The sequence below is a fragment of the Poecile atricapillus genome, chromosome 3 (genome assembly GCF_030490865.1).
Source record: "Poecile atricapillus isolate bPoeAtr1 chromosome 3, bPoeAtr1.hap1, whole genome shotgun sequence".
Classification (NCBI taxonomy): domain Eukaryota; kingdom Metazoa; phylum Chordata; class Aves; order Passeriformes; family Paridae; genus Poecile; species Poecile atricapillus.
Genome location: NC_081251.1, coordinates 16,091,724 through 16,118,624, shown reverse-complemented (window position 1 = coordinate 16,118,624; position 26,901 = coordinate 16,091,724). Strand labels below are relative to the sequence as shown.

General features: G+C 36.9%; 1 protein-coding gene across 3 annotated transcripts in view; it reads right to left on the bottom strand.

The window, feature by feature from the left end:
* KIDINS220 (kinase D interacting substrate 220) overlaps positions 1-26,901 on the bottom strand; it is a 74,494-nt gene that overhangs the window by 29,891 nt on the left and 17,702 nt on the right. For all 3 annotated transcript variants that reach the window (XM_058834752.1, XM_058834751.1, XM_058834753.1), the window contains 14 exons: positions 25,514-25,612; positions 23,083-23,181; positions 22,320-22,418; positions 21,185-21,362; positions 20,519-20,683; positions 18,994-19,173; positions 18,478-18,643; positions 17,433-17,584; positions 14,803-15,092; positions 11,467-11,607; positions 10,594-10,837; positions 10,313-10,401; positions 9,163-9,307; positions 7,464-7,626 (listed from right to left, as the gene is read on the bottom strand). In XM_058834752.1, the coding sequence (XP_058690735.1) occupies positions 7,464-7,626; positions 9,163-9,307; positions 10,313-10,401; positions 10,594-10,837; positions 11,467-11,607; positions 14,803-15,092; positions 17,433-17,584; positions 18,478-18,643; positions 18,994-19,173; positions 20,519-20,683; positions 21,185-21,362; positions 22,320-22,418; positions 23,083-23,181; positions 25,514-25,612 (2,210 nt within the window). The remainder of the gene's footprint in view (positions 1-7,463; positions 7,627-9,162; positions 9,308-10,312; positions 10,402-10,593; positions 10,838-11,466; positions 11,608-14,802; positions 15,093-17,432; positions 17,585-18,477; positions 18,644-18,993; positions 19,174-20,518; positions 20,684-21,184; positions 21,363-22,319; positions 22,419-23,082; positions 23,182-25,513; positions 25,613-26,901) is intronic.

The following is a 26,901-nucleotide window of genomic DNA, read 5'->3' as shown; positions in this document are numbered from 1 at the left end:
AGTGTTAAATAAATTGTATATTCAGTCAGGGGGATAAGCATCCTCCCCAGTATCTTTAAGCACTGATGCCATGGTCTCTCTTAGGATGATATCCTCAGATACACCAGCTTAATATTTCTCATAGTTTCAGCAGGTAATGACTAGAATTATACTCAGAATGATACAGAACCTAGATCCCAACCCCATAAGAGGGAGGACAATATTTACCACGAATCTACCTAATATCTGGGTGAATGTTCTACCTATGTTTGGTATCCAAGCATGACCATGAGGAAATTCTCATGGATTGTCATCAACTTCAAACTGACTTTTTTCTTTCTAAAGGACCCTCTGTAACAGGTAGATCATTAAATTGCTCCGGTAGCCTGCAGTGCATTCCCTGCCATTTTCTTCCAAAGGCCAAGTGGAACTTTTCTACAGTGGCCTTTCCTGCCTGGACAACACATTTTGCTCACCAGCACCAGAAGGTTCCTGCAACTTGTCACACAGCCTGTCCCAGCACTTGGTATAACTTTAGACACATTTATCTTAGAATTAAAGTAGCCTTTGCTGCTGTGCTTTCTGCTGAACCTCGTTTTTTCTTCCTGCTACAAACATGCCCAAACCACATTTCTTTTGTCCTTTACTTTTTAAGGGCTTCAGTTACTGACTGAATAGGTTCCAGGTGCAAAGTAGGCCTTGCTTTAGCAATTCTGTGCATTCACAAAAGCAGAACCATTGACTTCACAGCAACTTCAGGGGTAAAAATTCAGACCAACCATAGTTTTTCAAGTGTCTAGAAATTTATAGTCTATTTCTGAAATGCAATACAAGACATTCTTGAACTCAAGAGGCACATGCATGCCTGAAGTTTCAATTGTATAGATCTTACAGCCCAGATACTAACAGCTCTAAGAGGTGGCAGGCTGGTAAATCTGCCATATCTAGAAAGGAGCTAGTTAGCTCATAGATACAGAAACTCTTCCGAATGCCTCCAGAAGGACAGACAAGACAGTTACAAAATTACTTCAGTGATTTCTAGGAATATTTTCCAATTTACAAAGTACTGCAGACCTTGATTTCTGCCATGATAAGAAGGATACAAAGAGATAAAATGTGTTCAGCAGATTATCTTATTTAGTGAGGTAATTTAATGAGGAAAGGGACTAGGAAGAATTTCTTTTCATACAATCGGCTTTAATAGCATGATTTTTGTTCAACAAGGTGGTAAAATCAATCCCTGACATCTTTAGCCTTAAGAAGAAGAAAATATGAAGAAACAAAGATGACCAGGACTCAGGGCCTCAAACTGAAATGGAAAAGCTAGGACTTTTGAGGAAAGGAAATAAATTAATCAAATGTCTTAAGCATGAGGAGGGCTGGAGAAGAGAAAGTAGTCCAGCAAAACTGGGAGTTGTCACTGCTTAATGCAAAACTACAGCTTTCCTCAGCCTCTTAAATATATCTACTTTGGTATAACCATTTTGAAATGTGATGATTAGAAACTCAGTCTTTAGAACTTAGAAAAATCACAGATCTCTATAATACAATACATTCTGTCTTTCTACTGATTTGTTAGGAACTCCTAAAGACACGTTAATTTTCTGACTGAAGTGGGGCACAGAACATTTTTTAGAGAAATCAGCCACAATTTATTAATTCCTTTACTTAGTGCAGATTTACTGCCCACTACTGCATAAGCATGATTATAAATGAGATTATTTCCCCCAGCAGGATATAATGCCTATATCCACAATGGCTTTGATCTGCAACTTACAGCTACTTCCACAACCCTCTGTGAAGGTTATCCTGGTTATACACCCACATGGCATCTCCTCCCTCTGTCAGACCATTCACAGGTATGTCAAATAGAACAAGAATTATCTTTGGAAACCTCACCAGCAAGTTTCTCACAAGACACATAATCCTATCTTTTGCTTCCTTCTTTTGCTTTTACAGGGAAATTTTGCCTGTTATTATCTTAGATTTTAATACATTTAGAGGTTTCTAGAATAAGATCTTGCTTAAAATGTCTTAAATACTTCCTTGTATTCTTCCTATGTTCATTGAATCTGTTGAGAATTCAGTTTCTTGAAATGCATCTTTTTTCTACAAAAGCCACAGTGACTTTTCCCAAGATATCATTTATTTAGATCTGGCACTGTCATTTATTCTGGTGTCATGGATGCTTTACTTACCTTCACAAGAGAGCACATTCCCATAGCTGACTAATTTACATGTCTGAGAAGTCTCAGTTGCAAACATTCAACAGAAACTTGCTTTAATCTGACAACTTAATTCTCTTAGAAATTTATTTGCAGAAAGCCCACATATTTTATTCCACTTCAGAGCTTTAAAAATTTGCCTTCTGCAACTTCTGCAAACCACTTTGGCATTACACAAGATTGACATTAGGAAGACTCTTAGTAGCATGGAAGAGAATGCAGCACAACGTAAATGTAGAGGAATATAAACTCTACGTCATAGCTATAAATAAAATGGTAAAGATAATTAAATTGGACCAGGATGGACAGATGGGTAATGACAACAGAGAGCTTGAGCACAGAAGAACCTAAACACAAAAGGGGAAGGAGAGACAAAATCAGAATTAAAAGTTTAACCTGATAAGGAGAGAGACTACATGAAAATCCTGATGATGAGAAAAGGCAACACATAACCTGAAGGACTAAATACTACTACTAATAAATATACCAGATGGAAAACAATACCAACCCGACCAGCAGAGAGAAAGAGGCTAAAATGAGAGGACAGAAGTGAGATGACACAGCAGGTCAGTTTAAGGAAGTAAAAAGAGTAAAGACATTTTTCTCAAGTATATAGACTGAAAGCCAACAAAGATGATTCAGTATTTTCTTTTCAAAGTTTACCAATGACAAAAAATGGGCTTCTTCCCCTCTATAACTGATTGAGAGCATAAAACCTCTACCTGTGGCTGTAAGAGACGTTAAGTGACACCAGATCATAAAGATTCTCCACAGAGGTGTGCCTGTGTCGTAAATTGAAGCCTAATTTTCTTTAGGGGGTTGTGCGGTTGTTTTTTTAATTTCTATTTTAAGTTAGGTTTTTTGTAACTGGTTTTGTGGGGGGGTTTTTTGTCTTATTTTTGTGTGTGATTTGTTTGTTTTTGGGGGTTTTGTTTTGTTCTGTTTTGTAGTTGGTTAGTTGGTTTGTTGCTGTTGTTTTTGGTTGTTGTTTTGTGGGGGGAGTCTGGGTTCTTTTGGTTTTGGTGTGCATTTTTGTGAGGGTAGTTTTTTTGTTTGTTTGTTGAGTTTTTTGTTATGGACCCTGGACAAAAGTTCCCAATATAATATTCAGCAGATTTTTCATCTCTGCATAGGATGATACAGGAAAGATACATTTCTCTTGACAGACCTGATTTCATACTCATCATAGTCTTTGATATTCTTCACAGTATCCATAGAAAAAGACAAATTTACTTTCCCCAACAAGCCTTTATAATAAGAATATACTAGTTAGCTTTATTTTTAATGACAAATTGAAGCACAGAAAAATAAGCATACTTACTTAGTTACCAAATTGAGGTATGCATTTTTTTCGGAATACTCCACCAACTGAAAGTAGAGCACCCAGTAGCTCCAGATATATCTCTGAACACTGAGTACTTAGCAATATCAGCCTACAGAACCATAAGCCATACACCACATCCCCACAGAGGCACGAATACTATCCAAGTGAAAGGTACTACAGAGGTGACTAGGCCAGCATCACACAAACTCTGACTAATAGTTGTGGAACAACTTTTAGTTGTCCTACTTTAGTTATTGCATTCTTTTCAACTTCAATAGATAGCACTGCAGTGTGACAGAAAACAGCATTCTCCTTTACTACAGTTTGCAAAATTAAATTCTGGACATTACAAGACAGGAATCTCATGGAGGCAAAATAGCATATAATGATGGAAATCATATATCATTGTGCCTACATAGAGGGGAATTAACTAAAGACTATATTTATTCTTTTGTTTCTTAGTGCTTGACTACCCGATTGTTTTCATTTTCCTGTATTTTCTGTGTGTTGTGAAAGTATCGCTTTGTCCCGGGAACACTGAAAGCCAAGGCTCAGGTGCCAGCGCTCCCGCGGCTGTGCCGAGCAGGGAGCGCCACCTGCCGGCACCGCACCGCGCTGCACAATCCCCGCACTGCCGGGGACACGGAGGGGACACGGCCGGGGACACGGAGGGGGACACGGCGGGGGACACGGAGGGGGACACGGAGGGGACACGGAGAGGGACACGGCGGGGGACACGGCGGGGGACACGGCGGGGGACACGGCGGGGACACGGCGGGGACACGGAGGGGGACACGGAGGGGGACACGGAGGGGGACACGGAGGGGGACACGGCGGGGACACGGCGGGGGACAGCCCGCCCCGGGGGACAAAGGCACAAGGGGTTAGCTGCCCCCGTCACACCCTCAGCGCACACACCGATCATCTGCCATAACTCTCCCGATGAAAGGAGATGTAACTGATCAGTCCAGGGGGTCACCCTCTGCTGCGCACCGTCTGCAGCAGAGGAAAGGCAATGGAGAGTTCTCACAGCGAGGGAATCCTGGTGATTCGAAAGCTTTTTAACACATGCTATTTTCAAATTTGGAAAAGCAACTGCAATATCAAAGCATTCTCCTTACACAGAGAATGCGATCAAGTGTGAAACTTACACTCGACATAGAACCTACAAGATTCCTTTCAGCGAAGACAGAGTCCAAGAAGCAACCCTACGGCTGCAGTGTCACAATAAAAAAGTAGTTTGACACAAACTATTCAATACTAGGAAAACTATATTCTTGATTCTGATCTAAACTCTGAATGTATTTTTTAAAAATCCTTGAAGAATAAAGAGCAGGGAACAAGTAATAAACGGAGTACAGGAACAAGATACATAATTACCAAAATCTGGTATGTATTTATGAGACTCCAAATGGGAAAGCTGCTCTATAAACTAATAAAAATTAGAAAACTGAAGTTTTAAAAGAGGAACTAACTTTGAAATGATAGTGCAACAGTTATTTGAGCCAAGTAACTTTAAACAGTTGCAGCTAAAATGAATAGCAATGACACAGAAATTATTACTTTGGATAAAACAGAACTTTTAGAGCTAGATGATCCCAGAGAAGAGTACACAGACCTTTTCACATTCAGCATATGGTGAAGACGATCACCCAAATCACCAGACAGATGAGACCTCAACTTTGTCAATACTTCGGGAGAGTTATATATTTAGTTCTTTACACAGGTTCAACAGAAAGGGCTGGGAGACATCAATTCTCTTCCTGAGCACACAGCAACATTATTTTTAGAAGACTTTTTTTTCTTTTAACTGTTAAGAAGCTAAATAAACCAAGACTTTTAGCTTTATAATTTTCATATCAAATATCCTGCTGGTATTTTCTGCTAAAGAGAAAATCCTGAATATTAGTATTGTTTTTCTTTTCCTTGTTTTTCTGGTATTGCAGGTAGAATAAAAACAGCTTTCCTTGAAAGATGTTGATCACCTTCCTTTTTCCAGTACATTGTACAGGGTTCTTCACTGTTTCTTCCCATTATGTACTCTGGTTTTCAACACTACAGAATTACCTATACACTTGTAATTGTCAGTTATGAACCAGCAGTCTACTCAAATGGCTGTATCACTTCCAGACAACCTGCATAGCAAGAGGTACAACATAGCAGCAGTCATGAATCTCCTCCACATCTTAACTAATAAACCATGACACACTCCAGCTGGCACTGAGCATCAGCAGCTCAAGTGTTTGTGCTAACAACAAACAATTCAGAAGCCAAATAAGTTATTCACATTCAATTGTAAATGTCCTTTTCTTTTACTACGATTTAACATCCATTAATACTGGAATTGCTAGCACCCATTTATGAGAATAAATCAAGTCTCTAATACCTCCTCTGGTTTATCAGAAGACAAACACTTATGTCTCAAAGACAGCTTTGGACTTCCATCAACCCAAAGTGATTTATTACTGCAGATGCCAATAATCAGAAAACTGTAAGGAGTTTGTTGGATAAATACTGAAAATATAAAATTGTGAAACATGACATACAGAAATCTAAATAAAGAGAAGTCTGAATGAAAAGCATTACAGAAAAGGGAACTCCTGATGATTATGAATTACTACTGTACTTAGCTGATCACATAAGCATTTGTGACACTTAGTTGTGTGAATGTACAATGGAAAGATGGGCTCCCAGTGCTTTACCTTTGATTTCACAGGTAATTATACTCACAGAGGAAGTGCAAAACCCAAGAACTGTGCCATACTCTAGAGGAGAGTGTTTTCTAATCATTCACTTAATTTACCTGTGAAGTCTGGTATTTCTAAAACCATCTTCCAGCTCAAAGCCACTTCAGTCTACTTCTTGCCCTCTTCATCTGTCTTCAACCCTCAGCCTCATCATGCTCAATCTAATCTCGTTCCTTTACCTTCTTGGGATTTCTGTGTTTAGATCTTAACTGCACTTCGACTTTTCTTTCCTAATACAACTCATTCAATCTTTCCCAAACAATCCTAATTCCATTCTCAACACTTCAACCATTCTCGGCCCACGCCAGATTTTCACACAGTTCATCTCCTATTCCTTGACTTGCAGTGCAGGGCACACTTCCAATATTTTCTCTCCAAATTCATTCCCCTGGACCCTGCAAAATCTCAAGATATTTTGGTAAATTGTTCAATCAGTCATGATCTCTTCTCTTTACTTCAGCTGTTCTTTTCATCTGATCTCAATTATATTTTATCCAAGTCAAACCTTTCTTTCTTCTCCCTGACTCTGATTCTCAGATTCGGCTTTTCTTCCAGAGACCCCACTCTCAGTCACATTTTCTCTCTTCCATTCCTCCCACTGTCATCAGGTCACAATCCACAAATCCTTTCCTTTAAGCAGAGGGTTCTGGAGAGAGATGTTCACTAGCAACATGGGGCAATTTGTTCTCAGTAGCAATACCTGGACAGCTCTGTTGGATAGCAACTTGTAGCAGAAATTAAGAAAGTCAGGCCTCTTTTTCACATCCCTTAACTGCAGCACACAGCATTGCCATAGCACACCTGCTAAGCACAAAACCTTCAGAGATTTTTATCAGTAAGGCCAGTTTCTGTTGGGCTTATTTCAGATTAACAAAGAAGTGGAAAAAATACCCTACTTGTAGCTTGGCCAAGGTAAAGAAGAAAAGGATATCAAGAGACAAAAGTACAGCTAGCTGCCTGTGAAAGAATTCCTGTACAGTTCTCTTTGGTTTAAATACAAAGTACTCATTCATACATGGTGCATCAAATAGCAATGCACTTCAAGCAACTTCACTTAGAAGTTTTCGAAAGTTAGCAGAAGAGGGTAAGATGGTGGGAACTTTAGATTACAAGTTATTCTAGTGATCATTAATAATGGTCATTACTTTAATCACTGAAAGTGCACACCATCACCAGAGTAATGACTACCTCTCATAGATGGTTTTTAAAGTCAGGTGATCTGGAACACCTTCAGTCTCTTCAAGATGCAGGATGAGCCATGATGTTCTATATGGCCACTGCTCTGTGAGATTGATCCAACTTGCCAGTCTGTCCCAATTGAATGTGATCTGATTAGCTCTCAATAAACGACCTAAGAGAACAAGGAAGGAGGAAAGAAAACATAGAGGATTTTTTTCTCCTTTTTGAAAGATACCCTTTTTCCCTTCAATGTAACAGCTATGTTACCTTGTTATTATCTGATCTGTGAACTTCCTGCTATTATGTTTTTCGCTCAGTAAATTCACAATTATCACAAGTTGCATCCAAAAATACCATTTTACAACCTAATTAAAATCCCTGCAAATACTGGTCAAAATACAAAACTCTCCAAAACTGTCAACTTCAGCTACAGGTTAAACACTAATTACTATCATCCTGCTACTGGTGAATCTTACTTCAATAAAATTAAATAAAGAATTTCACACAGCATTAATTTTTTCATCGAAACACAGAATTTCATGCTAATAATACATTTATAGATTTTCTATGCACTGGCATATGAAATGTGGTCAAAACAAGTTAAGCATACAACTGCCAACTTCAGTAGCCAATATAGTAAAATTCAAATCTATAAAAAAGCACCTTTTTGAGTAAGCAAGGCAAGGTATAAATTACGAATAAAGTTATTTTAAAAACCAGAAAAAGTTAATGCTGCAACTTACGCATTTGAAGTTTCAGCAAATTTTCTATAATTCCTTTATTAATATCTGTAATGACAGGTAACCTTACAGACTGAAGGCTCTGTTCATAAAGCTGTTTATGAAATCATCTCTAACCACATATTGTACTAACTAAACGTGTCCTTGCAAGGTCTTTTTTTAAGTTTAATTTTACAACTTATTTTACAACAAAACTAACATTCTGTGATTTTGTTATACTTTCATAATTGCACTATAATTTGCCAAAACAAGATAGGCTACATGCTACAAATTGCAGTGACAAGCTAAGAGACAGCACATTTATTTAAAACATTAGCCCAGAATTTGAGGTCTGTTGCAGATTTATGCTCTTAACTATACCCAGCATGAAAAATAACTCAATTTCTTTGTTCTGGGTAGCTGTAGGGCTACCCAGTGCCTTCTAGTGTCTGCAACAGAAAAGACAGTAAATAATCACTCCCCATTCACTTGTTTTTATTAAACCTCCATATGCCCTTTTTTAGTTATTTACAGTTTTTAAACGTCAGAGATACCAACATCTTGACTGTGTTTTGCTGAAGAAAAACAAGTGAGAAAATGCTTTCATCAGCCTCACACAATCATTTAGGGAAAAAGGACTCCAAATACTCAGCAAAAATGAACAGGATATATATCTGGTTTTCCCCTCACAGCTTACTTTTTCAGATGTCATCAGTGAAATCTCTGTTCACCCTACAGGAAAATGTAATTTTCTTATCCCGTTTCAAAATCAAAAAATACAAAATCTCCTAAAAATGTAGACTAGAATCATTTTCCTCCCAACTGAAGACAATGAAACAACAAATATTATGTATCTTTCACTCAAATTCTATATAAATTAGTCTATAATTGTTTCTTACATTCTGGAAGAGTTTGCTTCAGAAGGATTTTCTAACTACAAGCAGTCAAAACACAATCCTGTTTGCTGTACATGAGCATGTCACACTTACCTGTCACTGAAACAATATTTAGCAACCTCCTCATGGTCTGAGGACTGATATCACTGAACCAATCCTCTGTAACCAACAGCTTGGTCAAATCAAAAGACATTTGGCGGGTAATGGTCCTCTGCATCTGGCGTCTTCGGTAAGTATCCTGATAATGAAACAAAAACCCAAGGAATATTGATTAGTATCAAAAGTTTTTATGTATTTTCAGCTTTACTTGATAATCAATCTAGAGTCTTTGTGAGTAAGTCTGTGAGGCAGACAGGTAATATCAAACGTACAAGAATTTAATTCTAATTTAGCCGTGTAATGCTGAACATTATTTCCATAGAAGCCAACAAGTGGAAAGAGTTACACATTTTATTTCCATATCAATTCTGACAGGTCAAAATAGAGTGACATAGCAAAATATTTTATAAGAAGGTTAGTACTTTCAGCATTTCCCTCATCTCTTCCTGCTGTCTCTCCAAAGGGTTAGTACCATCCATTTACTAACTTCATGTAAAAATTGACCATCAGGTTCCTCTGCTACAAAATTCTCAAAGTCTCTACCAATGGCAGCCCAAAAACCTCAGATTCCTCAGGTTCTGTATCGCTTCTTACAACTTTCTAGATACCTTTTATTCAACCAGTTTGTGATTTTATACAAAGATGAAAGAAGAGAAAGCATGAAAAAAATGTGGTAGACACTGCAGTAAAAGTCTAGTACTTAATATCTGAAATTCTTTGATTTACCCAATTACTGCTCCTTGTTGCAACATCCTGCTGATACCTGCAAACTGATACCTGGCTTACACAAAAAAAAAAAAAATACAAAATATACACACATTCACAGATCATAGCCCCTACCAGATTTGCTGTATCACCCCAGCATTCACAGAGAGCTGTATTTAATTTTTTTGTGGAGAGGAATACTTTGGCGAGCAAGCAAACTTCTTCCTCTCTGACAGAGCATCAGTCTACTGATGTAAGAGCAGACTTTTCCTACATGGATCATTTATAAAAAATTCATAAGTTATAAAAAATTCATAAGTTATAAAAAATTCATAAGAATGGTTTGATAAGTCTTCCAAGTTGATATTATTGAAGAAAGAAAACAAAAAAGAAAAAAGGTTTTACCAGTATCTCTATTTAGACTAAAAATCCTTCTCACCCGCCTGTTGAGAGCAGTTTTGCTACCAAGTTTGGTCATGTCTCCAAGACTGTTCTGAGAAACTCTCCTGTCAACCTCTTCATGCAATCCTATGGAAAGGAAAACAAAGATAAGCATTTTCTCTAGTCATATATATTTTCCTGACCTGTAAAAATAACACTAATGATCTGTTAATTATTTAAATTAAGTAAGATTTATTAATTGAATTTTTTTACTTCCAAAACCCAGATTTTGGACCTTTGGTTTTGTAATGCTCTTATCACTCTCCTTCATAACCTTACCTGCATTATCTGCATAAGGAATATCCCCATTGGTTGTTGAAGCTACCATCAGTTTTTTTGCATTACTAAGCCCTCGGCTATTCAGAAAAACGGGCAAATGGACAATATTTCGCATGTAATCATGGCCATTTATGTTTGAATCACGTAGAACACTGTTGAGATTCTGGTTAATTGCCTTTATAATAATGTGTGGGTCACTGGCAAAAATTGCGATGAAGGGGCCTTTTGAAAACAAGACGCGTACCTGTAGAAAAGCAGACAATACACCTTGTTACTAACATCTAACAGTAGCTGCAGATCATTTGAACATTTGGCTCAACATTTTATATTCATTCTGTTTAAGGAATAAACCTGAGAGGCCAAGAGAAGTATAGATGTACAGAGATGTCAGGTTCTTCTACATGAGATATCTAACATTAGGAACTTATCCAGTTAGAAATAGGCACAATTTAACAGCAAAATTTACAGTAGAAGTTGTCACCAAGGATGCAGCAATGTTCCAGTCCCCCACAAATATTCAGCATTTAAGTATTTTTCATCTAAAGAACTTCAAGGGTAAATATGAAAAATTCTCCATTTTAAGTTTGTTTCAACAGAATTTTTATTTTCCATAGTCTATATTTGATTATATCAAACTTTTTCAAACTTTGTACTTTGCATGTACTAACATGCAATTTAATTTTTTAATGGGTTTTAAAACACATCACTCTTAGCATTATAGTTATGCCACTGTACCCAAATTTCAGTTATTACAACACAGCCTTCTATTTACAGAAAGCATATGAAAACATATGATAATTGTATCTGAGCTCATCTGTGGAAGAGATCATGCATATAATCCAGAGGTTATCTTTATAAAATGATCCAACTCACAGTATCAAGCATCTGTAAAACCTTGTCCTGTTCACAAGCATCCAATCCATCAATAATTACAACAAGCCTTGTCTGATTCTGAGTGAAGCTGTCAATGGTTTTTGCCATTTTGGCCATCAGTTCCACTTCACATTTCAAAACCTATAAAAATGAAAAACAAAGAAGGAAAAGACATCACTATAATACTTAAAACTGACATATATTTTAAAAACTGACATATACTTAAAAATACATATATTTCGTTTTGCAGCTTGCTATTTGTCCCAAAAATACTTCAATAAGTTTACAAGAATAAACTTACGAATACTCAAAGTGAAAAGTCCTAAAATGCCACTTCCAACATATTCATTTCCCATTTGAACAAAAATGTACAGCAGAAACATATATTCCACTTTGATACAACAAACTATCCTTATTTAAAATCCATTACAATGTTATTTAAGAAAATCATATTTCTGCATAGTAAAACATTATTTCAGAAGTAAATAAAAGAGTATTTGTAGCTTCAGCTAGTCCTCAAAAATTGCTCTGCATAAAATGCACAGCAAAATTTTCTATCTGCCTTCCAGTCAAGTACATTATGCTATTACTCTAATGCTCAGTCATTGCTATTCAAGATAATGCAGTCTGAAGATTTGTTTTCAACATTGTTACACACGTAACAACCATCCATAACATAGAAACAAAGGTGGAATTTGCCTACCCTAGCTTCAGCAGCTAACAAGTAAACATTAAGATCTGATCTCTTAACCAGTAGATTCATTAGAATGTGCACAATAAGATGACATGAAACAGATGAATATATATTAATATATCTCCTGATATACCTACTTCGCTTCTTTGATGGCAAATGGTGAACCTAACTCCTAAAAGGCTGAAGTTATGTCAGATAAATACTACTCAAAAAAAATTGTCAAGAAACACAGTACCAAGACACAATCAGGTCTCCTGTGCTGTAAAAACATGGCACCAGGCATGCTGGCATCAGAAGGGATTCACCTTTCTCAAAGGGCAAAGAGAGCCTTTGACAAGGAGCCAGCAGGTTTAATTGACAGAGCTTCCAACAAGACATGACAGGGGAGGGGGATAATATCAGGCCTGCTCATAACAAACTGTGGCATGACACACCAAAGTTAGAGGGATACAGTGCTAACGAGAGCTCTCATCTGAGATGTGATGGCCACTCTGGAGCACAGTTGGAAGTCTTATGGAGATGAGGCAGAGGCTCCTGGGGTAACAGAAGCAAACAGGAAAACACCACTGAAATACATCAAAGGAATTAAAGAGTGTTCCTCTAAGAGGGCAAAATGGCTGACAGCTCAGCTGAGGTGCCTCTACCCAGTGCACAGAGTGGGTAAGTAACAGGAGGAGCTGGGAGCCACCATGCTGCTAGAAAGCTATGATCCAGCTGCCATTCCAGAAATCTGGTGGATGAATCCTATGACTGGAGTGCAACTGTCGATGGCTGTGAGCTATTCAAACAGGACAGGAGAGGAAGGAAGGGAGGAGAGGCTGCCCTCTGCATCGAGAGAGAGAGAGGTCACAAAGAGATGTCTCTGAGAAGCAGCCATAAACTGGTAAGAGTCAGTGCACAAAAATTTGCAAGGACCAGACCAATAAATGACACCTTTGCTTGTGTCTGTAACAGGCCTGATCAAGGGGAGCCTATTGACGACGCCTTTGTGTCCCAGCTAGAGGAGGCATCATGCTCATGTGGACCCCAACATGTGGAGATGTACTGTCACGAGCTGCCAGCAATCCAGGAGATTTCTGGAATGCATGGAGGATAACTTCTTCAGGTAGGTAACAGACAAGCCCTACCAGAAGAGGAGCAACACCGGACCTGCTGGTCAAAAATGTAAGTGGGCTAACTGGGGACGTCAAGCTTGGAGGCAGCCTGGGCTGCAGTGATCACACACTGGTGGAGCTTGCAGTCCTGAGGGTCAGGGTAAGGAGTAAAGTCAGCACACTGCATTTTAGGAAAGCAAACTTTTAGCTCTTCAAAGAGATAGTCAACAGACCACCTGGAAAACCGCCCACAGGGACAACACAGCTGGCAGATCTTTTAAGGATGCTTTTCATGGAACACCAAAGCCTGTAATCCCCAGGTACAAGAAAATTGGCAAGGGAGACAAAGCTGGCTGTGCTGAGTAGAGACCTGCTGGCCAATTCAAAGACCATGAAGTGAAAGCAAGCACAGGTATAGTGGGCAGAGTATAGGTACACAGTCTGGTTGTGAGGGGATATGGTGAGGAAGGCCAAGGCTCAGCTGGCTCTTGTCAAGAGGAATGGAGCACCTCTGCTGTGATGAAAGGCTGAGAGAATTGGGATTATTCAGCCTGAAGATGAGATTCTGGGGACATGTATATTGTGGCTTTCCAGTACCTAAAGAGGCCTGTAAGTAACATGAGGACAAACTTTTTAGCAGGATCTTTTGCAAGAGGACAAGGGGGGATGGTTTCAAAAACTGAAGGACTAACTGAAGGTTAGATATAAGAAAGAAGTGTGTTTAAAATGAGGTGGTAAAACACTGGTACAGATTGCCCAAAGAAGCTGTGGATGCTCATCCTTGGAAACATTCAAAGTCAGGTTGCACTGAGCTCTGAGCAGCCTGATCTAATTGGAGACATCCCTGCTCGTTACAGGGAGATTGTACTGGCTGACCTTTCAAAGGTCACTTTCAATTCAAACTATTCTGTGACCACATGAAAAATATTTGTACAACAGATTTTTAACAATACATTGGCTGTAATCTACAAAGTTAACAATCATGATGCTACATTTTACTTTTAAATAGGAGAATACAGCTTATCTGATAACAGCCTAAGAGTTTATTTATCAGTTTATAGATACAGGCCAGCAAAACAATAGTATTTTTCTACCATTTTTCATTAAATACATGGAGTGTTTTGAAACTCTTTTTCAGTGCTACAATTCCTCTCTTAGCAAAGAGGTCTTGCAGACGGATAAAGTTAGGCTTGTTTTTACACCTTTAGAAGATTCTCAAAGTTATTCTTTCTAATCTTATGATCTAAAATAAGCTTTTACTAAATAATGGTAATTGAGAATTGTTTTCCAAGTACTTTCTTCCCAGTAAAAATAAAATCAGAAAATTGAAACCCCAAATTTAACATTTATGATTAAGCAGATAGATCTCATATACTAAGCAAAATCACCTCTAGCACAGAAGTGTTCCATTCAGTAAAAACTCACCAACTCTCATTCTCCTGTTGTGAGACTTGGCCTGATTAAATTAATGGTGCCTCAACTTAATGATGTTCCATGTTTGGGGGTTTGTTTCATTCCTTCTAAGGGCCAATTCATATAAATGCTCACCTTCATGAACCCCTCGCTTTTCAGCTTGTGAAGCTTGGAGGCAGCACTGTGAAGACGTTTTCTCTGAGAATTCAAAACCGAATCCATCACCTGCCACCATGTGCGGCAATTCAAGCAAAAAGCCAAACCAACAATACAGGTCACTGTTATGAGAATAACATTCACTGTCATGTTGGCTGATTCCACATTAAAAATTGCCAACAGGGCGATTGCAGAAACAACGCAAGACAAGATGAAGAGGAAAATCACAAAGGATGGGAGGCAGCAAGTTTTCTTCCATTTCTTTTTACCTAGGAAACAAGTATTGCTGTTAGAATAAACGTACAATGTGATGACAGGTGAGTGCATCTATTAACTTGCATACTTCTCATAAAACACTGATTGGCACAAAAGCTTACTGCAGTGTTACTACCCAGCCACAAACCAGTGGAAAAAAAAAATCTATTATTTGCCAAAATTCTTGGAAATTATGAAGCAGAGATACTCCTTTAATCTTCAGTTTATTTTCATCATTTCATGAACTCCACATTGGATGGAAATGACAATTTTGTATAAGTGCTATCACCCCTTTTGTGGCATTTCTCTGTAAAGTGTATTTATGTAAATAAACTGTAGGACAACAGTGCAGGAACTACTTAAGTTTTTAACCAGAACCTGGTATTTACATAATCTAATAGTAATGGTACTACTGAAGAACTAAACCAAAATTGCAAGCTGCAACCTGAGGCCATCCTTTCTTGCATGCTAAAACACACACGAATGGGAAAACTGCAGTAAATATGGTTTGGACAATTCACAAAGGCCTCAGAGGAGAGTACAAAGCTCCTGACTTCAAGTGGACTGATAAGAAATAAAGCAAATAGTGTAGCTGGAGTTTAGCACAGCTAAATCAGTGATTAGCATTTTACAAAGCAATAATCTCTGCCTTTGGGAACTGTACAGATCCAGCGGTACACCTAGAAAATTGCTGTCTTCTGGTCACATTTGTTGATAAGAAAGAACAGAATGGTAATGACCTGAAGCAAAATTATGACAGCTAAAAATCAGTATTTGAACTGCAGGGGGGAAATCAAATTTTTAATATGCTACACAGAAAGAATATCCAAGGTTTATATGTGGTCCATATCATACTCTACACCAAGGTATGAGCTGCGAAAGTTTTTCACATTGCTGTCGTAAGTGACTCATAGGATTGTGCTGCAGGACAAAGCAACAGAAATGCATGACAGAAGTGAGAGGCAAGAAACAAAGGGGGACAACTCAGATAATTAGATTCAGTTTTAGACATAAGTAGAAATGTAAGCATCCTCTTACTAGAAAGAGACAGAATTGGATTAGAGAGACACTGAAATATCATGAACAAGGAAATGACAACTGAAAGAGGCATGCCTGCAAGTTTACAGACATAACAACAATTAAGATACAGAAGGCTAAAAATAAACCTCTACGGAATTTCTGTGAACATCTAGAGGTAATAAACCTATGACCCTGGACCTGTAAACAACTGGAGAAAAAGAAAATGTGCAAAATCACCAAATAGATAAAATAAATTTAAAAAATCAATTATATAATTAGGCAGAGCATAGGAAGGGAACAGAGCAAAGAATACAAAAGAATGCAAGATTACAAATGAAAGGGAAAAGATGATTACTGCAAATAATCACGAGAAGCCAGCACTACACAGCCATTCCAAAGACAACTTCAGGAGAAATTATAGCATTATGAAAGCTATTTCACTGAGATTAAGGAGAGGAACTGCAGAACCTAACACAGAAAGAAAGGTGGCAAAATCCAGACATCCCTTTCATAAAGAGCTCTTAGTGAATATGAAAAAAAACAATGAGGAGTAAGTTGTGCTCAGCACACAGCTGAACATAGCAAACATAGCATGTTTTTTCCAGCCTCTGCAGGACAGAAGAGTCTAAACATTTCAATTTGTGAGAGGTGACAGATTCCTCAATTTATGGACAAAAAGAAATGAGAAGTAACTGACACATACTAAACTTAAAGTACAAATAAGTCCACAATTAATTGAAAGTCAAGTTCAAGAACTCCGTCTTCACAATATCATACTCTACTCCGCATATTTATTTTTCTAGAAATCTACAGAAGAAACAGAACAAAAAAAACTTGTTCCATTTGGATCAAGTACATACATTTCATTCCATCTTACTCCCAGCAGTTTATAGGATTGACCAACATGTTCTACACATTTATTATTTCCAAGAATAAGTAGTGGTCACTCATAACAGCTTTAAATTAAAATCTATAAACTAAACAAACCTCTCATAGCAATACACAAAAACATACATTTCCCTTTATCTGACTCAATCACAATGACTTGTTGTGAAAATATGCTGCATCTGTAAGGATGTAATATAAATTTACATTTCCACTGACATTTCTGAGAAGTGTATTTCACAGTATTGCTATATGAATAAAATCAAGCTTAGCAAATAAAACAGGACATTTTTTTCCTCCAAACAAGGAGTTTCCCCTTATCCAAGAATTTCTGCATGGCTACAACAATTTCTAAAAAGAGCTTATAATGCAAAAAACAGAAGCCCTGGTAACAGTGCACTGAAATGGAATAATTAGAAATGTCATTCAGGTAAAAAAAAAACCTCAACCTTGTGTATCTTCTGTCTTGAAAACTCGAAATAGCCTTGTTGCTAGGAAACCAAATTCCCTTTCACATGCATCAGAGAGGGTAGCAATCATCTCAGCCAGTGAAGTCTCTCCACCTACACTGGACAGTCTATTGTAGTCTGTAAACAAAAATCTGAAAGAGAAAAAAACATATATTTTGTATACTTCAGAAAACTTTAAGTATTTTCTGGCAACTAAAACAAAGTCTTGATGCATCTCTGTATTTAAGTTTTTTTAAGTGGTACAAAAAGTAAAACACTAACTTTTTTTTAAAAACCTACATGGAATTTAACTACTTCTTCTCCATTTATCAACTTCTTCTTTGCCTCACTTCCTATTCTAAGACTTGATTTCTTAAAAGGCTAAAAATTCTCACACCACTAATAGTACCTCAGATGGCAGTAAAAACATTAAAACATCTTTATGATGCCAAAACATAACAGGGACAAATATTTTCAAAACTTCATTCTGATCTGTTTTTAAATATTTGTAGAGGATTAAAAAAATACAGAAACACAAGATCACATAAAAGCACCATGAGGCTAAAATAGAAGTCTTTAAACGACAGAAGTAAACAAAATTATCAAACACACAGCATAAATTTTCTTGGTTTTAGATAAACTAGAAGCTTTGAACAGTCTGACATTCTGCTTACACAGAGGAAAAAAAACTTCAAACCTTAACAGAAGTCATCAGTGGAACAAGAATTAAACATACATAATACACACTAAGCTATACCAGAAAATTCTTATTTTATCTGGTATGAATTTTCATTAGTACAATAGCCAAAACCCCTAATCCTAAAAAGCACTAACTTTCACCAACTTTGGCAGACAGTTTTTCTTGAAAGCACTACTATCTTCTTCACACTGAAAAGCTGATGATCTTCTAGGGTTACTGTTCTTCAAACAGGAATCTCAACAACTTTTCATATGAAGCTAAACAGGCATATTAATATGCACAGTTTGAGAAGTATCAGAGAGAGCCTGACTGATTACTCAAGAGTAAATAAATGAAATAACTAACCTGACAGGTAAAGCTTTAGTGGTTTGCTCTGGTAGTTCTGGTGGGTTCACAAACATGAGTTTGAGAAGCAATTCTAAATATCCAACATGTCTTGCCAACCTTGTACTTAACACCCAGGCCCAGTTCCATCTCTCCCCTTCTCTCCGGCCACCAAAGTAAATTACAGCTAAAATATTAAAAAGATGTTATAGTTTTAATTCAGTCAACATTGACAGCTGAAAGAATCATGAAATTGATCAGATAAAGCATGGAGTTCTGTAAAAAAAGTTATGAACTTTTAGCAGTTAGGGTAAAAATGAGAAGGGTAAGAGTAACACAACGAAATTAATAAAATCCTTCTTTGTTCTCAAGAATGCCCTCTCACAAATTACATGCAAAACAAAGGGTCCAAAGGGGTCTTATTGTCTACAAAACCATTTACTATTTTTTTCTGAATGGTAAAGCATATCTATCTATGAAGCAATATTTAATTCCAGAAACAGATTAAAACCTTAATGAATTCCATATAAGACTTACTAAAGAAAATGTAGAGAACAGCTAATAAGCTGAGTGACACTGCTATTCCAAGTTTTGCATCCACTGTGAAAGCAAGCAACAAACCCAAACCTCCACACAGCAAAAGCGTGAGGAATACAATAAGCCAGGAGAACTGAAACAGAGGTTCAATCTGCTGTCCTGCAAAAGTCTTCATTTCATCTAAAACAAAAAGACAAAAGACCAGTTAACATACAAATTCACTCAAGAACAGATCATTTTTTAGAAGAATTTTTACAGCAGACCATATAACTTATCTTGATTATTGTTCCAAATAAAAGCAATGATGCATGAATTCTTCAAACATTAGTGCAATACCCTAAGTTTTCATCCATGCAATGAATGAAAACATTTAAATACACAATACTCACAATTCTTTGCTGCAAATTTTCTCCTTTTGAAACTATATTAAAAGTCATGCCATTTCCTATCCTTCAAAAGTGTAAAACATATTTTATGAGACTAAGAAAAATAAATCCATTGTATCTGTCAAAAAAACCCCACCTAACCCTCAAAATCTCAATCACTGAAGCATGTACTGTGTTCCTCAAATATTAATATATAAGAGTAGAATGTGAAGGCTGCAGTATTATTTCTGTTTGTTGATTCTTATTTACTAAAACAGGAATTCCTGAAGGAACTTATTTAGGTTCTACAGAATAAGAAATAATAGATACACAAGGAATAAAAGATACACAATCCAGAATAAAAACAGGAAAGAGGAACAGGAAGAAAACACTGAGTAAGAGCTCATCAGCAATAAATATTAGTCAAAATAGACACGTTTTTTGTTTATGACATGGAACATGAGGTGAAAAAAATTAATGCAGAGATCCCATTTTGGCTAATAGAGAAATCACCAAAAGCAAGAAACACCAAAACCATTTTGAATTATATTGAAACATCTCAGAAAAACAACCTCTATAAGGCAATGCTAAAACTAAGTAAGATGCCTATTTCCACCAGGAAAAATGTTCATTTATTTCATATACTGCATTTGCCTTCCTCTGTCATTTTAGAAAGTTCAAAAAAACTCAAAAGTAAGAAAGAGGAGAGGGGAAGAAAACTAGATGCAAAGAACATACACTACAGAGAATAAAATAGTAATAGCCTGATAATTGCTCTTAACCAATAAAAATAAAACGACACATAGGGTGCACAATAAAAAATACTGCAGCAGAAGAAGTGTGAACCTGATCTGACACACAAATGGGCCCAGAAAGGCATATTTTGGCAGCCAGACTTTCTGCAGTACCTAAAGGGTAGATTCACTGCTGCAGGAAACTCACAGGAAAATGGACAAAGCACTTAAAGACTGCCTCGACACTGTATAAATGAACAAAGCAATCTATGGATGAACTGACCACAGTAAAATTTAAATCCTTTCATCATAGAAACATGAGACCATATACAACACCACATGGACCAACAACCCTCACAAAAACTAGCATGTGATACTTTTCATAGGTAGATTGGAAGTATTGAAAAGACTAAACCTAGTTTTTACCTTCCAGTTTCTTGAGCAGGAAAGACTTTCCACTTCCCCACTGTGCATACAAGCCTACACAGATGGGTGGCTGCATGGTTGGTTCACTCAGAATATCAGCCAAAGCGCTGCTGTACAGATCATAGCCCAGCATGTCACCGTCAGATTCCGTGGGAGACAAGTGTCCTGCAACACAAATACCGTGCTACACAACTTTGCTCTAAGAGAGCTCTTCAATATGACAATTTTCATACATAAAGGCATAACACAATCACGCATATTTGTATATATACTCCTGCCATGTAACAGCTGTTCAAAGGAATTTTAAATCATCCACATAAATGATACATAATTATCACAACTATTAAAGCCTACTACAAGACTCAAGATCCCAAACCACAGGAAGGCAGAGAAAGTAATTCCTACACAAGCAAGATCCAAATAAAAAGAAAATGATCAACAGAAATCACAGAGTATCCAACATCTAAAGCCAAAATAAAAGGTACATTTGACCTTGCCAGGCTTTTAGAGTAATGGGGCTTTTTGCCAACTGATTGTTTTTAAGCATTCCCACTAGATGCAACATTAAAACATAAAAAAATCTGTAGCCACAGATACATTTCACCAATTCTATGAACTGAATTGTCAATATATGAGTGATTAAAAAAACCCCAAACTTATACTTACTGGCACCAAATATCTGCGTTAAAATACTCTTCTGGTGGCTACAGTCAATATTGTAAGGGGTTTCTCCTGTCTTGTTGGGTCTATAAAGCAATCGACCATCTTTTGGATTTCTTAAGAGTAATTCAGCAAGTTTACGGCTTCTTCCGCGAATGGCAATGTGAAGTGGAGTATCTCCTTTCTGCAATTAAGTGAAAAGCTAGTAATATCTAACATGAATTCCTAAGATTATGGACAGACCATATGTTCAACATTGTTTCAGAAGCATTATTTCCCTGGAATCAATCTTAGGGCACTTTCAAAAGCATCAGTGCCTTACAGCAAGCATTTTTCCTTTTGAAAAAGCATTACAAATGTTTCAGAGAAGACATGTGAAAAAGCAGTTCTTAGAACACTAAATCTCAGACACTGTCTTATTTCTTAAATGCCTATAATAATATGCTGAAGTTCATGAAAGCTGTAGTCTCTGTGTAGAAACAAATGTCTAGAGGCAAACTCAGAGACTTGTTTGGAACAAGAGATGGCACTTGTTAGAGTTGTTTCAATGTCTGCTCAAACTTCCCCAAAAACTTTCCAGTAAAAGCTTTCTTATTGCATCAAATCAATATTATGACTTATTCACCCTAAATATAATAGTAAGATATTTAAAAAGCACTAAATAAATGTTCCTGTATTTAAAAGGTTTGCAGTCAAAGTAGGTAATACATAAAAACACAGCAATAATCAGCTGAATTTGTCCTTGGCATCCTTTAGTTAAATGTCTATTAATCAAAAATTAACATTAGTGACAAATAACCATTTCCTATGCTCTTCTTCAAGTGTACTAACAATTAGTTGCTTTATCTGTGAAAGCTTTATTCCTCGCTTGGATGTTTTTTTCAAGTTAAGAGCACCCTAATACAAAATAAACCAAAACCCAACAATATATTAATGGTGGAAACAAATTTACACTTAATTGTTCTGATCTATTTAATTATTAAGCATATGGGAGACTAAGCATTTAAGTCTTATGGTCTATTTAATTATTAAGCACATGAAAAGCTCTCTTCCTGTATTAGCCTCGACAGCTCTCTCCAAAATCCTGCTGCAAAACTAAAATGATTAAATATACTAAAGTAAACAAACAAATATTCTTTACCTTGTCTACAGCAGAGACCTTAGCTCCTTTATCCAGAAGAAGCTCTACTATTTCAATATTTCTCATCTTGGTTGCCTTTATAAGTGGTGTTTCTCCATCCTAAAATGGAAAAGTAGGACTTATATCAAGATCTCTCTATGCCCAAAACCAAGAAAAAATATAGTGATTGGGTAACAAATTAAAACAAAAAAATTAAGATAATTAAAATTAAATATGCTACTGCACATGCAACAACACTTCAGCACCTATGTCTGTGAAAAAGTACCCCAGACCCAGTTTTCTAGATTGATTAGAATCAAAGAACAAAATACATTTCTGTCAATAATAGTGTCAAATAGAAAAAGACAAAATTCAGGTTTAATACAAGATATTTGAAAATATTTCATTCACTGAATGCCAATTACTTCTCTTATTATTCCCCTTACTGCTGCACATGCCTGAACTCATGCCTAGTAATGTCAGAAACCTCTTTCCCCAGTTTTCAGTAGCACCTGCTCTTTACTCCTTATTCCTGGTCATGTCAGTGATGCTGAGCTAAAGAATCCACATGTTCCCTGCTATAAAGGATTTAACAGCAAATCATATTTATCAACAGAGAGAACATCACTACTGCTGAGAAGCCTTATTTAAAAAAAAATATAACCGTGTTCAACATACCAACACTTCACAAAAACTGAATTTGGTATGATCTTCACATCACATAAGAGCTGAGGAAAGAACAGATGTTAAAAAAAAGCTATTAAATTAAAATTCTAATTGTTACCTTGGTACATGTCTCAGTATCAGGGTTGCACTGCAAGATATCCCTCACCATTGTAGCATTTCCTTTTTCAACTGCCCAATATAAAGCAGTTTTATTATCCTAAAAAAAAAATAAATTATTAAACACTAACAGTATTTTCATTTAGTTGGATTAATTTCCAAAACAGTATTTAAAGTACAATCATTATATATTGAAAATTGCATGTAATACAGCAATTTTTAGTACAGCTCAAGGCAAAGGGAAAGGTCAACAAATCTAATTGGCACAACAGCAGAATTCAGAGGGAAGGATGAAAATTCGGCTAGGGAATATAAATCTATTTTGAAAACCTTTGTGAAATATATTAAAAGTTTTAACAATCCAAGCAGACTCAACCTGTCTCAAAAAAGTTTCCAAAACTTCATGTAAATATTCAGTTCTAACTCAAATATAGAAATTATCTAATGAAATAAAACAACTATTTTTTCAGAGGCCATGCAAGCTGGGAAGCTGTAAAAGTAGATGGACAGGAAAGCCAACACAAAGTACCAGAATGCTGAATAGCCAGATATTTTATCAGTAAACCTGGGGGAAGGTTCATAGCTGCAAATCTGCTTCTGTCATCTTTCTTTTCCCCCCAGTGATATGTGGATGTGTGCTACCCCAGAAAGTCTTCATACATGCAATCTTTCTGTAGCCTAGTGACTACACCATGACTCTCTCTGTTTGATGCATATTTGTATACAGACACTTAAGAAAAGCCTCTGAACACACACCTGCTTCTAAGCAGGAATCTCCAAGTGCCCCTTGCAGCCTTCTACCTTGCTTGCTTCTTTCATTGTAGCTCTTTCTCTTCCACTCATGGGCTTACAGCAAACTGAGTTTAAAGCCTTTCTCAACAGCTTAGCAATTCCAGTCACTAAGATTTCTTTCCTCTCCAATCACTTGGGTTTCATCCTCACTGTCCTTCAGTGAGCTGTACATCAGCTACATAGCCAGGCACAGGTCTGCCAGATGCTCCCAGCTGGGTCCTTCCCCCTCCCAGAAGGGCTGAGGGAAACACCACCTGAGCCCTCATCTGCTCCAACACTCACTCTCAAAGCCTTTTAGTCATGTTTTATCTGCTGAAGGAATGCACCAGCTAGTGACCATATGAATGAATGATCGGCAAGGAATACCACTGCTGGAAGGCCGGACAAGACTCAGCAATATTTCTGAAACATCACAAATTTGGGCAGTGAACAACATCTCCCCAGAACAGGTCTGGCCAGCAGGCAGGTGCTGCAATGCCAAACAGCAGAGAAGTTGCTCCGAGCTGGGAAGTAGCATCCATGTTCCAATTTTGGTACTGCTGGTCCTAAACTATGATCTGAAGTGCAGAGCCAGAACCTTGCCCTGATGGTACTGATTCCTGCTGTGCCTCCTGTAAGGCCACAGAAGTATTCCCTAGATCAAGCACTGCAAATTGCCACTCAAGCAACCTCACACTGACAGAAGTCACAAGCTTCCCTGCTACCAAAGACATTGCATCCTCCTCCTGTTTCTGTATTACTTCAGTCATAGCAAGATGTTGAAAAGCTTCAGATTTTCAAGCCTGTGTCACAGCCAGAAGCTGAGACACACAGATTGCCAATGGCAGGTTAGAGGAAGAGATCCAAATGCTACTTTTTCTTGAAAATAAAAACTCGTTGGCTTCTCAGAGAGGCTCTGCAACAGCAGCAGGCATTGAACCTTTGCAGCTCTCAGTGACTAGTTAGTTTTGTGTTCAAACTTGGCAGAACACATGTGCCAACAAAGCAGAGTGATTGGAACAGCTTCAAGCAAAAGAAAGCAACTTCACTGTAAATAAAACAAGTACTATACTGAGTGAGAGAGCTTCCAGTAGAAGAGTAAAGCCTTAAGTAGAAGAGTAAATATCTTAATCTATCTAAAACCTTAAAAGGACAAAAAAGAAAGAAGGGCTAGGTAGAAAACATGGAAATCACTGACAACAGTGGTAACAGAAAGCAACACGAAGTTGTTGGAGACAAGAACCAACCAAGCACAGTGACAGAAACACTCTTACAACAGATATAATCTCAGGTGCATCACATTTCATTGATATTCTATTTAAAATATTATTAAAATAGTTGTATTAAGTGTCTTTTAAAGTATGTCATTATTTTAAACATATTCAGAAGTGCAGATGAAGTAAATTCAGTTTACAACTTTTTCTTTTCAAACATTATACAATTAACTCACTGTGCTTAACAAGCTGTTACAATTATGTGTATCTTATATCTTAAAACCTGCACAGCAACGTGATGTATTTTACTGTTTGATGGCACTTGAGTTTCCTACAGAGTAGACAGAGACTTCAAAGCCCTGTTTTCAGGAACACAGTACAATTGTTTGGTATACAAATTCATGTCCTATTTAAGAATTACTCTAACATTTACACTGTTGTACTTACCTGACCTCTGATATCTATATCAGCATATTTATGAAGCAGGGCCCTCACAATTTCAACGTGACCACCTCTAACAGCCCCAATCAACACTGTATCTCCACTCTAAAAAAAATTGTGAAAGAATATTGAACATGAATTAATATCATTTACTAGCAAGAAGTGCAACAGAGAATGGATTATAGCTTGCAAACATACACTATGACTATTTACATTAATAAATCTCCACTCATTTTAAAAAAGAAAGATACAAAAATGAAAACTATCTCTGAAAAAATAAGCATATAGTAGAAAAAATTCCGGACTTTTTTTTTTTTTCAATTGTTCAGGAAAACAAACACTCCATAAATAGCTTAAACCACTATCCTAAAAAACCAGCATAAATTAATAATAAATATGAAAAAAGCCAGTTGTTTTCTGTTAATAGGAAGACCAAACACTCATAGTAATAACCACTTACAATCAGACAAGAATACTGTCTGTCTCCTTGAGATGTTTCACAGCTGACAAAAGCTCCTCAAGAATTTTGAATAAATTTATCCCTATTTTGTGCAGATTTGACTGCTATCTTGTTTACATACACTATGCTATTATAAAGAAAAAAAGCAAAAGGCTGATTTCATCTCAGATCAAAATAAAAAATATTTTGGAGTGGTAAATGGAGTTGTATATACATAAAACAAAGTTACAATTGTGCTTAAGGCTTCTGATTTTAACACACTTAAGGACATGCCAGAATTCCAGAAATTACCTTATACTCCTGAAACTGCCTAGTACTTCTTTTATGATGAAACAGGAAAAATAGATAAAAAGTATAGCAAAACAACAGGTGCAGAACTCAAAAGAGCTCAGCTTAGAGTAGGAAATGCCCCATCAATCAAATCTTGGTTTGGCTGCAAACCAAGAAATTTTCTTTATCAAAACCTACTCTAGCATCTGAAACTAAGAGTACTCATTGTTAGGTACATTTTTGGAATGCAGTCAGCTGTGCTGAAAGCTGTAATTTCTTCTTCCTCAAAGCACAGAAATGCAGACCATTGTAGAACATTGTGGCAGAAGAGGTGCTAAGAGGGATTGCAACATATTTTCTTAAAAAATGTTAAGAAAAATTTTTGCTTTGATATGTGCCTGAGGTAAAATTTTCTGTTGACATGCAACACTGTAGCTCAGTACACTGCCATCTGAGAAATGCACTGACACTTGAAATACAGGGAAATGCATCCAAAATTCCTTTTAAATTTATGAGGCAAATATTAGGAAGCTTTCCTCTATTCTCTACAACCCCAAGCAATCCAACTTAGGGATTGGGAATGCAGCCTCAGAAATGTATCACTGCTAAGTCACTGACCTTGATAGAGACACCTAAGTTTAGGTATCTAACCAGCTACAGCCTT